Raw genomic sequence first — 13876 nt, 5'->3', positions numbered from 1 at the left:
TAAGCCTGAAGGAAAAAAGAAGGAACACACACATGTAAAGGAAGCACTCAAAACGTGCGGCTATCCTAAATGGGCGTTTATAAAGTCAGCAAAGATGCACAGAAAAGAAGATCCGACACCAGCGAGGGAGGATAAGAAGGACAGACGCAACAACATTGTCATCCTCTATGTAGCCGGTGTATCAGAGAAACTCAGGAGAGTTTTCTCCAAGCATGACATCCCGGTGCATTTCAGACCCAGCAACACACTCAGCAACACACTCAGACAAAACTCCAAAACACAAACTTAACAATGTGGTGTATGCTGTACAGTGCAGCGAGGAATGCCCAGACCTCTACATCGGAGAGACCAAACAGCCACTTCACAAGCGCATGGCACAACACAGAAGAGCCACCTCCACAGGACAAGACTCAGCAGTCCATCTGCATCTTAAGGATAAAGGTCACTCTTTCGAGGATGCCAATGTTCACATTTTGGACAGAGAGGACAGATGGTTTGAAAGAGGAGTGAAAGAAGCCATCTATGTCCACTGTGAGCGACCATCTTTGAACAGAGGCGGTGGTTTACGACATCAACTGTCTGCCATCTATAATCCAGTTTTGAGTTCCCTCCCCAGACGCCTTAACGCCCACTCACATCCTGGGCCATCTGACCTCAGGAATTCGCATGATAACATGGGGCCAGGTTTCACAATGAGCTCTCCCGAAACCCTGGCTGATTGGGATCCCACACCCGCTTTCACACCTTGGCTCATGTGATTAGAGGATCATCAGGGGGTCCTTTTGTCCCTCTTTGGGGGGAAACTCCCACTAGGTTTATATCTGGGACTCTCCACCATTTGACCTTAGAACTGAAGAAGCTTCTCGGGTGAGAGGTGAAACGTCTTCAAGCAACTTAAAGAAGTCCAGATGCTTTTCTTTGCAAGCTCCTTTGACTACGATGACCTGGATGACTGAGAACCTTCACAGATTTATTCTCTAATGTTTCCTGGTCTCTGATTTTATGTTTAGTGTGGATCTTGTCTTTGTGAATAGTATTTTCCTTTCATTACTTCATGTTTTAGGTGTCTTTCATGTCCACCGCTATTTTTACTTCCACGTTTCCTGATTCTTTTTACCTGTCAATTCAATTCAATTTTATTTATATGGTGCCAAATCACAACAACAGTTGCCTCAAGGCGCTTTATATTGTAAGGTAGACCCTACAATAATAGATACATAGAAAAACCCATCGATCAGATGCCCCCCTATAAGCAAGCAGTTTGGTGAAATGGGGAAGGGAAAACTCCCTTTTAACAGGAAGAAACCTCTGGCAGAACCAGGCCCAGGGAGGGGCGGGGCCACCTGATGCGATCGGTTGGGGTGAGAGAAGGAAGACAGGACAAAAGACATGCTGTGAAAGAGAGACAGAGATTAATAACAAGTAATGATTTAATGTAGAGAGGTCTGTTAACAGATAGTGAGTAACGTGACCAAAGAAGAAACACTCAATGCATTATGGGAATTCCCCAGTACCCTACACCTATTGCAGGGTCCCCTGATCCAGCCCTAACTATATGCTTTAGTAAAGAGGAAAGTTTTAAGCCTAATGTTAAAAGTAGAGATAGTGTCTGTCTCCCGAATCCAAACTGGAAGCTGGTTCCACAGAAGAGGGGCCTGAAAACTGAAGGCTCTCCCTCCCATTCTACTTTTAAACACTCTAGGAACAACAAGTAGGCCTGCAGTGTGAGAGTGAAGTGCTCTAATGGGGTGATGTGGTACTACAGGGTCATTAAGATAAGATGTCCCATTCCTTTTCCATTTTCAGTTAGTTTTAGTCCTCAGTGTGTATACTCACTGAGTACTTTATTACATACACCTTTCTAACACTTTTTTCTTCAGAACTGTCTTAGTTCTTCATGGCATAGATTCAACAGGCTGCTGGAAACATTCCTCTGAGATTTTACTCCATATTGACATGGTAGCATCACAGTGTTGATGCATTTGTTTGCTTCTTGTGAACTGTTGGGGCCATTAGAGTACAGTGAACTCAAAAAATTGGTACCTATGGTTATGGAAAACTTGTGCCCTCTCGCTACATTTGCCAAACCTTCTATCAGGACCCTTGGTGTAAATTTGGACTCAGCTCTGACTTTGGACACTCATGCTAACTTACTGGTTCACTCCTGTTTTTATCATTTAAAAAATATTGCTAAGCTGAGTCCCATTGTATCACGCTCAGAACTAGAAATGGTCATCCATGCATTTGTCTCATCTCGTTTGGGTTATTGTAATTCTTTGTTCACGTGTTGTGTGAAGGCTCTGTGGATCGTCCGCAAGTTGTTCAGAATGCTGCCGCAAAGCTTCTGACCAAGTCTTCTAAATACTCTCACGTTACACCTCTTACTTTATGTTCAAGAAATCATTTTAAGATGATCAGAGTTTTGTGACATGCTGGAAGCATGCATGTTGTATATGCCAAAGTCTGTTCTTAGCTGACAAGAGTGGGACCTGGTGTGGTCTCTGCTACTGTAGTCCATCTACATTAAGGTTTGACATTGTACTTTCAGAGATATTCTTCTGCATATCTTGGTTGCAACGAGGGGTTATTTGAATTACTGCAGCCTTCCAACCAACTTGAAGCAGTCTATTTATTCCCTTCTGACTTCAGTCATCAGCAACGTATTTTTACCCAGAGATCTGCTGCTCACTAGAAATTTCTCTTCTTCAGACCACCTTCTGTAAACCCCAGAGATGGCTGTGTAGGAAAATCCCAGCTTCTGAAACACTAACACCAACAACCATCCCATGTTCAAAGACACTTAAATCATCTTTCTGCTCAATTTTGATGTTCAATTTGGATAATAAACCTAAGATGTTTGTGCAATGTGATTGGCTGATTTGATATTTCCATTGATAAGTAGTTGAACAAGTGTACCTAATTAAGTCTTGATATACACAGCACTGGCTCCAGCTATTATCAGTAAACAAATGTTGGTCCAAACACACATTTGGCTTTAGCGCTAATTAGTCTTAGTTTTGCATTTAAATGCTACAAACACTGGCATTATGCAGTCATACATCTATGTATAGTTTATAGTACACATAGTGTATTATTATTTCTTATAGCTTGAGACTTAACCTCAGTCTACTGTACAGTGTTTTAATCAGTGTAGCTACATCCTTTTTAATTACATAATTGCTTGTTCTTGTTGTGAAAATTTGGGCCTAAAGAAATGATCTTTACAGCTGTTTTCTTCTCTTGGTCACTCCCTGGGTGATTAAAATTGCTCTCAAATGACATATTTCACAAAAGAAACACACACAACACCAGTTGTTATATTAATATATGTTTTATTCTTCTCTATTTTTTATTATCATTATGTTTTATTTTCATATTTGCAAATCTTACAGGTCCTTTGTGCATGGACCTTTCATCACGGCACACACATTGGCACAACAAGATTGGTCAGAAATAGATAAATTCTAATCACACTTTAATAGCACACAATTTCATGACTTTTGCAAGGACTCGGGAAAGACATACTATAACAATAACAAATTTGATCTTTTTTTTCTGTACTGAAATCATAATTTTAAAAGTAGGATGTGCCAAAAGAAAACATAATAGTAACATGGACATTCTTAAATTCTCAAATGAACAAAGCATAAATAAACAAAAAGGAAAATTAAAAACATGAGATCTAACCATAAGATGTACAGCAGTTGAATAGAGCTCTGATGAATGTGATGAGTTTTGCCATAAAAGTGCCTCTAAAGCACAACACTTCCCCTAACATGAAATAAAATAATCTCTGTCTTTAAATAAGAAACTGCTGACAATATAAAAATACATGGCATTGTACTGTAGTTCATTAAATAAACCAACAATTCATATATAAAATATTATATTGACGTGTATAAAAATATGCCTTACAACTTTTTGAAAAGGGTAACAGCCGTAAGCTTTTTGTCTGCCACTTCAGAACACACAGTCGACCACAAAAATCCAACATATGTACAAACAATCAACCAATAAGCAGTCAGAACGCTATTTTGACAAAGAAAGTGAACAGAAGCTTCCAGGATCATATTAGTATGACTTTTTTTTTTCTCTCTGACTTGACATATATATATAAGATACTGTGAGATTCAAGCAGTACTTGATGGAAATACTCAAAAAAAATAAATTAATAGAAAAGAAATATTCTGTCAATTATAAGTATGTTGATATCAGTGTATCTTTGGAGAGAGGGAGAGAGGACGGTGAGGGAGACACTTTTTTTTTCGAACGTTTGTGTCACATCACCTGCGTAACAGTATTTCAGCCCACTGAGATCAGAACAAACACAGGCAGTGTCAGCTATCCTAAAGTGAAAAGGGAAAATAAAAATCTACCAGAAAGCCAGGACAAGAGCCAGGGAATATAGAGATCATTCGGAGAGATACAGCTTGGATCACTGAGGCAGTTCACGGAGCAATAATGTGAGCATGCAGCGCGCCACCACACGACGCAGAGGACATTGCTGCAACTGTTGAACATTCAGGCAGATGTTACTGTTGCTACTGCTGGACTGTGAGAGTGTGTTTGTCTTGCTTATAGAGAGGACATTAACTGGTGTGTATTTTCCATAGGAAGTGGTTTATCCCTGCTCCCTCCTGTCCAGGCAGTGTCTAGCACAAGCTAAAGCCACCCCCTCTCCCCGTGCTCCTGCTCCTCCACCTCCTCCTCGCCCTCCTCCTTCTCCACCTCCTCCAGGCTGAGAGCAACCAGGCGGACTTGTCCCTCACTCGCCATCGCATGGTATGGTACCATCTTCGCTGGCACGTGAAGGCACGGGCGTGCCGAGCTCGTCTACGCACCAGCAGTGGCCACGCTGCATGCCCTTGGAGGAGCGGCACTGTGTGAAATTAAAGGAAAGAGAGGGAGATTTTTATAGGGAAAGAGCGCCGAGATAGAGGGTAGGAAAGGTGGTGAGGGAGGCAGAGAGAGAAAATGATATGTCATCATAGCGCAGTAGTGATTCTCTGAGCCCACAGCTGAGAGGCTCAGAGAGAGGTGTCAGTTATTCTCAGCCCCTGTGGTCACACACTAATCTGTGGATGCACTGAACAGAAAGCTGCAGTGGAGTGCAGCTCTGACACATGTACAGTAACACCAAGTCAGTGCAGCAACGAGACATTTTCCCATCACATAAGCTCAACAAAGTTCCACTGTCATGCCTCACGATAGCTCTACTGATAATGCTCTACCTGCTTTTTCCTGTAGAAGCCACGAGTGTCACAGTTGGGTATATAGATGTCGCGGTCAGACTGGAAGATTGTCAGCTCAAGACCCCTCAGGACGCTATTGAGCAGCTTGCGACAGGGTGCCTGAAAACAGCAACGCAGAGTGTGACTTCAAACACCGCCAGAGGCAAACAGAGAGAACCTGCCTTAATGTGAAGAGTGGCAGTGGCAAGCTGCTATCCCCCCTCAGGTGATTGTGTTGGCAGAAATCCTCTTTGCAGAACACATGTCGATGTGAATCACCAAGGATTAGCTACGGTGATGCAGCATTCCAGCCAGAAGCAGAGAAAATGCACAGTTCTATATATATAGATCAGATGTCACATATTGTATATCATTATATAACCATATTGTTATACAATGCTTTTGATTTTCAGGTCACTGAATGGTTTGAAGTGACTCTGCGTTTTTGTGTCACTTTGAGAAATTGAACTGTGCAATAGTCACCTAAATATGACCATTTAGGTGGCTATCGCATTCTACTTATAGCATCCATACTGGCTCAGACACTGCACAGCAAACCAGCTCACTAACTGAGAAATCTGTAGCGGCAGCGGCCGGCTCGAAACTTTCCTGATTCACATCATGCTCAATTAGTTCTGCCGCATAGCAGCACACACATCATGCACCATAATGCATGGCTTCAGAGCAGTGTGTGCGTGTGCGTGTGTGTACATGCCACTGCAACACCCCAAACGACAGAGGATCTATGGGAAGAACTGTGTAGATGCAGCTCAACATACAGCCATGACAGGGTTAGAAATGTCAGATTTTTAATGATTTAGGTGAAGATGGAGTAGCTTATCTCACAATAAGAGGATGAACTTACTTTTTCAATGTCACCACTGTGTGAAGGATGTGGACCTGAGAGGAAATGACACGCCGACATGAGAACATTGAAGCATAATACCGGTAAAACAGCACCCATGGTCAGATCATACACTATATACTTAAAATAATGCACTCACACTTTGTGATATAGCTTTGCTTCTTTTAGCGTAGTACATTAATGAACCTTCAGTAAGAGGACATGCATGTGTGCTGGCCATTTAATGAGAGACCTAATTTCTGTCAGTACGGCTCCTTTTCAGATAGTTAATCGCAGTATCTCAGTTTGAACAGTAGATGGAGATCACTGCAATAAAAAGCAGCTTGATCAGAATGTAGGTGACACTGTTACAGTTTTCACATTCATTCTAAATTCTCTACAGAGAAGCCGGCTTGTTGGACAGATCATTGTCATGCACCCTGTCACTGAAATGGATGGTAACAATAACACTTCATGGGTGCATATCTTCACTTACAGATCCCCCAAAATTGAAGAAAGCTCACTCAAGGTGTAGTTTTCTCTTTGTTAATGTGATTGTGGTGATTTTCCACCATAAAAGGAACTGACATTTTCATCAACAGTGAAGCCAGAGGTGCTGCGGAACAGATGCCAGAGGTCTGCAAATTCATTAGTGGTGCACAAAATGCAACCAGGCTTAAATGCCACATACTAATTGTCCCTTCTTGTGCTGGTAAGTGACACAGCATCACATGCAATTTATAGCAATACTGAGAGAGGCACACTGTATATACACTAATGTGTGGCTGTCGCCATATATCCCCTTCAAATCAAGCCTATATGCAGTTGCCGTGCAAGCCCCTGTTTGCATCTGTAGGTGCGTGCCTATGTGATTTCATGCACGTGTGTGTGTAAATACAGTATCTTACCTGTGGGGTGGGGCCTCTCGGTGGGACTAGTCTTGCTGTACTTGGCGCAAATGCCCCTTCCCTGCAACAGAGCCTGGAGGGGGCTGTGCTCCCTTGGTGGGGGAACACAACGGAGCCCCTTGGCACAGGTCAGGGTGTACACACCACAGGGCTCTCCTTGGGCCAGCACTGACGTGCTGCCAGCAGCATTATGGTCCCTGGGGGGCCGACCTGCCCCCAGTGGATCCTTGCAGGAAGGACAGACCTTGAAGGGGCCCAAGCGGTTCGCCCCGGTCCATGATCCGCAGTGAGCAATGAGCAACAATACAACGGTTGTTAAGTTAGAAAGGATAGGCATTTTCTGTCCAGGTCTCAGGTTCTCCACACTGTCACTCTCTGTCAGTTAAATGTAGCTGATGCTATTTCTGGATGTATATTTCTCTCTCACTCTTACTCTCTTTCCCTTTCTCTCCTCTTTCCTCAGTCTTCCTCCCGCTTCTATACAGTAGCTCTCCTTGGTGCTTTGCCGGTCGAGAGTCCCCTGCAGTGCCAGATGAGACAAATGGAGATCGTGAGAGACACGGCAAAGCACCAGCTTTTAAAGATCTGAAAGGCGGTGATAGAGAGAGAGAGTGAGAGAGAGAGAGCACAGTTATGACACCTTCAGGGGCTGGGACTCAGAGAGAGAGAGAGAGAAAGAGAGAGAGAGAGGGAGGTGGCAGGGAGGGAGACAGAGCAAGTGGGGGGTGGATTATGTTCCCTTCAGAAATTATCAAAATCTCCCCACCCTTTCCTGGTATATACGAACACATTCATCTAGTCCTTCTTCTTCCACTTATGTTCAACATTACCCATGCATAAACAGTAGAAGTCACGTTCAGCCATTTGCACTTTTTCCAATGTCAGAGACCTTTCTGGAAGAAGATTTGCCATGGTAACAAACACAAATGTATAGTATGAGCTTCTATCGGCGGCGCTGCCACTGCATTGTCATTTGCCACGACAAATGCACAGCTGTGTGTTCGCTCCTGCTCGAGTTCGGTTTGAGGTTATGACAGAATGTTTCCTGAGCAAACATGTAATCCTAAAACTGAGCTACACACCTGTAATACTCTGTCTTTCTGTCACATGTGTCAAAGTTCACAGAATGAGCTGGATTCAGAAGAAATACACCAAGAAATCCAGCGTGCTCATACACTGATGTAAGTTTACTCCACGCACCAACTGCGTGCATCAGCCTAATCACTGCCATGTCGGATATTGCATTACATCTAATCCAGTCTTTCATAAGCTGTTAAACCTCTAGATTATATTTCAGTAGCTATCAGATATTAAATGGCAGTTGGAGCTTTTGCTTGCCAGGTGTTTGACTTGGAAGAGTAATCATCTGGATAATTAGAGGGAGGAGGAGAGGGACAAATGCACAAGACCAAACTGAATTATGCTCCACTCAGTAAGGATTTTCTTCAGCTACTGATTCCTCTGCGCTTCTTCTCAATGTACAACACTTGACCCTGGCATAATAAAATGGACACCTCAGCCCAGTTATGTTAAATATTATCATGTGATTCAGATTATTCAGTGTATCTAAATGATGTTTTTACAGCGCACAAAACTGTAAAAGGCACAAGTCTTGTTTTCTTACAGGCATATGCAAAAAGTAACTTTGCAACTACTGCAGTTGAGAGAGTGAAGTGGTTAGATCAGACCTCTCATTCTTAGTCAAAGCTGCACTTTTGTGTATAGTCATTTAGTTAGAAAAAGCATTTATGTTTTGGGAGCAGTTCTTTCTGTTTTGGTTTTTTGCCACTCTTGTCACTTATGCCCAACTATCCCTGGAACATATCACAGGATTACAACATCACTGGTAGAGGTTGGCCTAATATCGATTGAGTCTGCCAAAACAGCTCTTATCCATCAGGGCATGGACACGGGAACTCTCTGGATGTCCATTCAGCTGATCCTTTGGGTGCTGTGAGTTACAGGGGTGGGACCTCTGTGGTTTTGGCTTGTTCTGGCACATCATTGGGATGTTTGATCAGACTGGGGGAGGCCAAAACTCAACACCTTAGGCCCTTTATTGTGTTCCTTTCAGGTTTTGTAGTCTGGTAGGAGCTTTGTCCTGCTGGGGGAGTCTGCAGCCGTCAGGGAGTGCTGTTTCTCAAACAGTGCTTATGCGTGATAATAATCAAGGTTATAACTTTACCTTGCCTTTCACTGGTCCGCATACAGATGTAAAAGCAAACAAACAGGGCATAAATATTTATATTAAGCCAACAATGCTGAGTGGTAATGACATTTCTCACTAGCTTTTTTTTTTTTAAATACAGTGCCTGACCTTAAGACATTTAGTTGTTAAAACGTGTGCCTGGCTCCCGCAGTAGCAGCTCAGACTCTGCAGAGCATACAGACAGACATACCCACCGGCCTGTACTGGCTGGAATTCAGGGCTACATGAGGCCAATTTCGGCCTTGCCATCAGCCGCCTGCTGTTCTGATTAATCTTGGCAAGGAGGGCAGAAATCACCTGCCGTCTTGTGTTCCCATCAGCTTGCAAGCCGCAGCACTTCTAGTCCTTTTCCACATATTAGGAGAATGTTCCAAGACACTTGCCAGACCGACGGGGGCTCTGTTTTCCACAGTGCCCTGGATTATTCATTTTTCCTCCTTCGGGCAGGCTAAACACAATTTCTTCCTTCTCTTGATTCCTCCAAAAAAGTTCAGATCTGTCCCAACTGGCTCAGAAAGTTTCTCTCTCTGCTGCCACTTCTTCTACACAAACCCTGTGGTGGGGAGTGGGTCAAATCCCCTCTGGACCCCTACTGAGGTAGCCAACTGCCTAATTCATATTTATAGTAATGTTTCAGTTTGGGATAATGAAACAGAACCTGTGAACAGAAGGCGAGGTTCACAGAGTGTAAAGTGTGTGGTGAGGGATTCATGAACATAATGAATGGTGCCAAATACATGGCTGATATATACATCGCAGAAGCGGGATTGGCCAAGTGGCTTCTCACCACTTCTCAAACCTCGCTGCAATTGGCCCGTTCAGCGGAATGGGGCGTGACGTCACTGGGAAGCGCCGTTCCCAAAGTTTACACAAGTGTGCCGCTGATGGATGGATAGCTGATGGACGAAAGTGAGTTTCTGCCTCATTTACTGCCTAGATAGCAGGTTAGCGAGTGAGTTATCGGAAATGACGGCTACACTGACGCAAAACTCGGCTCTCCGGCTTTAGGGAACAGTCTCTCGTTGTTCTCTTTGCTTTGCGCTGAAGCATAAAGAGGCTATCGCATTAGCCGCTAATGACGCTAACCTGCGTTTAGCTCCCTGGCCAAATTCAACCGCTTCCCCCCCTCTTCGTCTGGTGAGCTGATGTTTGTAATTTTGGAGGCTCGTTTAATCATCCCTTAACTGTAACCTTCAGCTAACAATACACAAGTTACCTGTTTGACCATCACCTGAACTTAAAACTAGCATCTTCGTTAGCACGGCAGCTGGATGACAGATGTAAACATCGGCACGCCCCCTTCTTGCGACCGTGACGGCGAAAGCTTTACGTTTGTATTTCTAGTGTACCGTTTCTCTTATGCCTTGGGGTCATTGGAAGCAAAAATTTTATAGAATTTAAAACTTTAATAAATGTCAATAACTATCATAACTATGATTTATTCTGGCTAGCTTCAGTGTGTGTGCCACCTGTTTCTTCGTGCTGATACATGTTTAATAGTTCATAAAATGGTTATAGAAAGTAGGTGACGATTAAGACTGAGATTTATTTAGGAACTCATCTGTATGATTGACTGGCGGTTTATACATGTTATTAAGTGTATACAGTTCTCTGAAAAAGCAGAAAGGCTATTTAAACCTACCTGGCCCTGTGTGAAAAATAAATTCCCCCTCGTTAAATCACGAATGAACTGCAATTAATCACATTCATTTTCAACTGAAGTTCACTATATTTGCCATATTACTGATTGCTGCCAGACTTTTTGTCTCAAGAATTCTGTTAAATAGAATCTGTCTGATGAAGTGAAACAGGATAAAAGCAACACATCATGCCACAATCGAAAGAAAGAACAGATGAGAAACAAAGTCAGGGAAAGGATTAGAGAGGCATTCTTGAGGGTTTGGGATTGCAGTGAACCACGGTGAGAGCCATTATCTGCAAAGGTGAGAGCCATTATCTGCAAATAGAGAAAATTTGGAGCAGTAGTGCTCTTTCCCAGGAGTGTCCGACCTTCCAAAATTACTCCAAGAGCGCATCTACGACTCATGCAGGAGATCACAAAAGAACACAGAACAACATCTACAGAACTGAAGGCCTCAGTTAAGATTCAGTGTTCACGATTCAAAAATAAGAAAGAGACTGAGCAAAAATGTCATCTATGGGAGTGTACCAAGGTGAAAACTACTCTTAACCAAACAGAACAAAGGCTTGCCTTACATTTGCCAACAACATCTTGATGATTCCGAAGACTTTGGGAGAAAAAAGTCTGGGAACTGATGAAAGAAAAGTTTGCGTCTTGTTACATTTGGCGTAAAACTAACACAGCATTTCATAAGAAGAGCGACAGCTTTTGGTCTGAAGTTGCTTTGTTGCTTCAGCGTGACTTGCTGTAACTGATGGAAACATGAATACTGCTCTCTACCAGAAATTCCTGAAGGTGAATGTCTGGCTGTTAGTTCATACCCCAAAGGACAAAGTATGTCTTTGTGCCCCCTTTTCCCTGTTCATGCCCTATCGGCCCCCCTGGCTAAACTTTGCTAGATCCGCCCCTGCACAGTTACCAGCTGTCAGCTACGTAGAAAAGGATCCTGGTCTAGAAAGTAATATTAAATAAATTCTAACAAAAGATTATCAAGCTTAAACGTGCTGCTGTTGTTCAGCCGCTGGTTTCCTCTTTCTGGCGCGAAGTGGGCGATAAACAAAGAAGAGAGACGGACTCGCGACAGAAAAGCCAATCAGCTGATCATTGATCAGTTTCACGTTTTAAGTAGCAGCAGGAGAGGGAGGAAGAGAGAAGAGGCAGTCGCTCCATATATCGGTTGTTAAGCGTAATGTGGGAATGCTTTACAAACATTCAGAGATGAACTTACACACTTGCTTTACTTCTCTCTGGGATCACTTCCTCGGAGATAAAATGCTGGTGGTAGCGAGGCTACAAATACACACAGCCGCTCTATCACGTGACACATACTGCTCTGACGTGCTACGGTTATGAATCGAGTTACGCCGTGTCGCAAGTTTTGTGAGGTGCTTTTTTGATATTTAATGGATCGGATTACATTTTTTATTTCTCTCCGATATCTGATCCAGGAATTTACGTCAGTATCGGACCGATACCGATACGTAATATCGGATCGGTCCATCTCTATTAACTACTAAATTGTTGGACAGACCCCTCAGAATCCTCTCCCAGAGTTCTGGGAGCCTCTGGAAGAGGATTTATATAATTTGAGAGGTCTGTCTGACTTCCTCGACTTCTCTTAGACTGTTTCTCAGCTATTTTCTTTCCAGTTACTCCAAGGAATAAATAAGATAAACAGTCAAACTGTTGCATTCGTCAGTGTGAGAAGGGGCTTAACTGAAAATGGGAGGCTAGAGTTGATCAAATAAGCCTTCAAGTTGATGTCTGTTAGCTCTGTAGTGTAGTGGTTTACATATTTGCCTAACCAGCGAAAGATCCCTGGTTCAATCCTGGGAGGAGACACAAATACCTTCCGGGTTGTGTCAGGAGGAGGATGTAATGTAAAAATCTGCTAAATCAAATATGCAGAGCTACCCTCTGTGGAAACCCTTTATGAATAAGGTAGCAACTAAGGTTACGTTCACACTGCAGGCGAAAGCGCATCAAATCCGATTTTTTTGACCCTATGTGACCCATATCCGATCATGGTATGACAGTGTGAACGGCACAAATCCGATATTTTCAAATCCGATCTGGGTCACTTTCGTATGTGGTACTGAATCCGATACATATCCGATGTTTCAGAAAGCGACTGCTGTTTGAACCGTCAGGTCGCATTAAATCCGTCTTTTACGTCACTGACACAAGACAGATGCCAATTATCAGCACCGGAGAAGCGCCCGAGAAGACATCGCGAATGCTTCCTGGGCATCCAGTATAGATGTTAGTGAAACTGTTGGGAAGACAATGTTGGAGAAACGTAAACATTTTATTTGTACTGTATAATCTGCCGATTCTGACAGAAATCTGCAACTATCCTTTGAAGCACCGCTCCTCTCTAAAACAGCAATAAGGATAATTATTAGGTTATTTACATTATTATGTAAATAACAAAATAACTTAAAGCAAAAATTGGGAAACGTAAAGTCCGAAGTCTTTATATTAAGGGCCATGAGTCAAACAATACTGTTTGCTCTGGGTCTAAACAGAGCGCGTTGTGTGTGGCATCTTCTTTTGCGCATGCGGGCCGCTTTGAGCGTTCACACTAGAGAGCGTTTGCTGTCGCATTTTATTTGTAGTGTGAACAAGCAGACAAAAAAAATCGGATTTGATCAAAAAATCGGAATTGAGCATTAAGACCTGCAGTGTGAACGTAGCCTAAAAGATTCTTTGGATCTTCAACCTTAATGTAATGGGAAAAGCTGCGAGCGTTCCAGATTTTTGGACTTGCATTTGTTTCAAGTGAGGTTAAATATATGAACTATATGAGCAGTGCTTAGGTCAAGTGCAGAAGGGTGAGACATAAATTGTCCTCACTCTTAGATTTGTTTGACCAGGCACATGTAAACATCACTCCAGGTTGTGGCTATGAAGAACAAAGAGTTTGGAATAATTTGTGGAGAACATACAGAATTACAGATTACAGCCGGGTATGAAACATGTCTCAGAATGAAGTCAATTCATCATTAACCGGAAACCGGACATGCCCCCCCCCCCCAAAAA

At 43.0% G+C, this 13876-nt stretch overlaps 2 protein-coding genes across 4 annotated transcripts in view; one reads left to right on the top strand and one right to left on the bottom strand.

Moving 5' to 3' along the window:
* Positions 1-3312: 3312 nt before the first annotated feature.
* Positions 3313-7586, bottom strand: igfbp6b (insulin-like growth factor binding protein 6b). The gene is made up of 4 exons (XM_040038206.1): positions 6984-7586; positions 6097-6131; positions 5232-5351; positions 3313-4879 (listed from the first exon to the last, which is right to left on the bottom strand). The coding sequence occupies exons 1-4, from the start codon at positions 7318-7320 to the stop codon at positions 4766-4768; spliced, it is 606 nt and encodes a 201-aa protein (XP_039894140.1). The 5' UTR covers positions 7321-7586; the 3' UTR covers positions 3313-4765.
* A 2424-nt stretch (positions 7587-10010) lies between these two features.
* Positions 10011-13876, top strand: part of spryd3 (SPRY domain containing 3) — a 75743-nt gene continuing 71877 nt past the window's right edge. For 2 of the 3 annotated variants that reach the window (XM_040038205.1, XM_040038203.1), the window contains exon 1: positions 10011-10101. The gene's annotated coding sequence lies outside the window, so the exon portion shown is untranslated. The other variant, XM_040038204.1, reaches the window with a different exon arrangement.

The sequence above is a fragment of the Simochromis diagramma genome, unplaced genomic scaffold, assembly GCF_900408965.1.
Source record: "Simochromis diagramma unplaced genomic scaffold, fSimDia1.1 OVJJ01000061.1, whole genome shotgun sequence".
NCBI lineage: Eukaryota > Metazoa > Chordata > Actinopteri > Cichliformes > Cichlidae > Simochromis > Simochromis diagramma.
The sequence above is the reverse complement of the archived record's forward strand: the minus strand, read 5'-3'. Positions and strand labels throughout refer to the sequence as shown.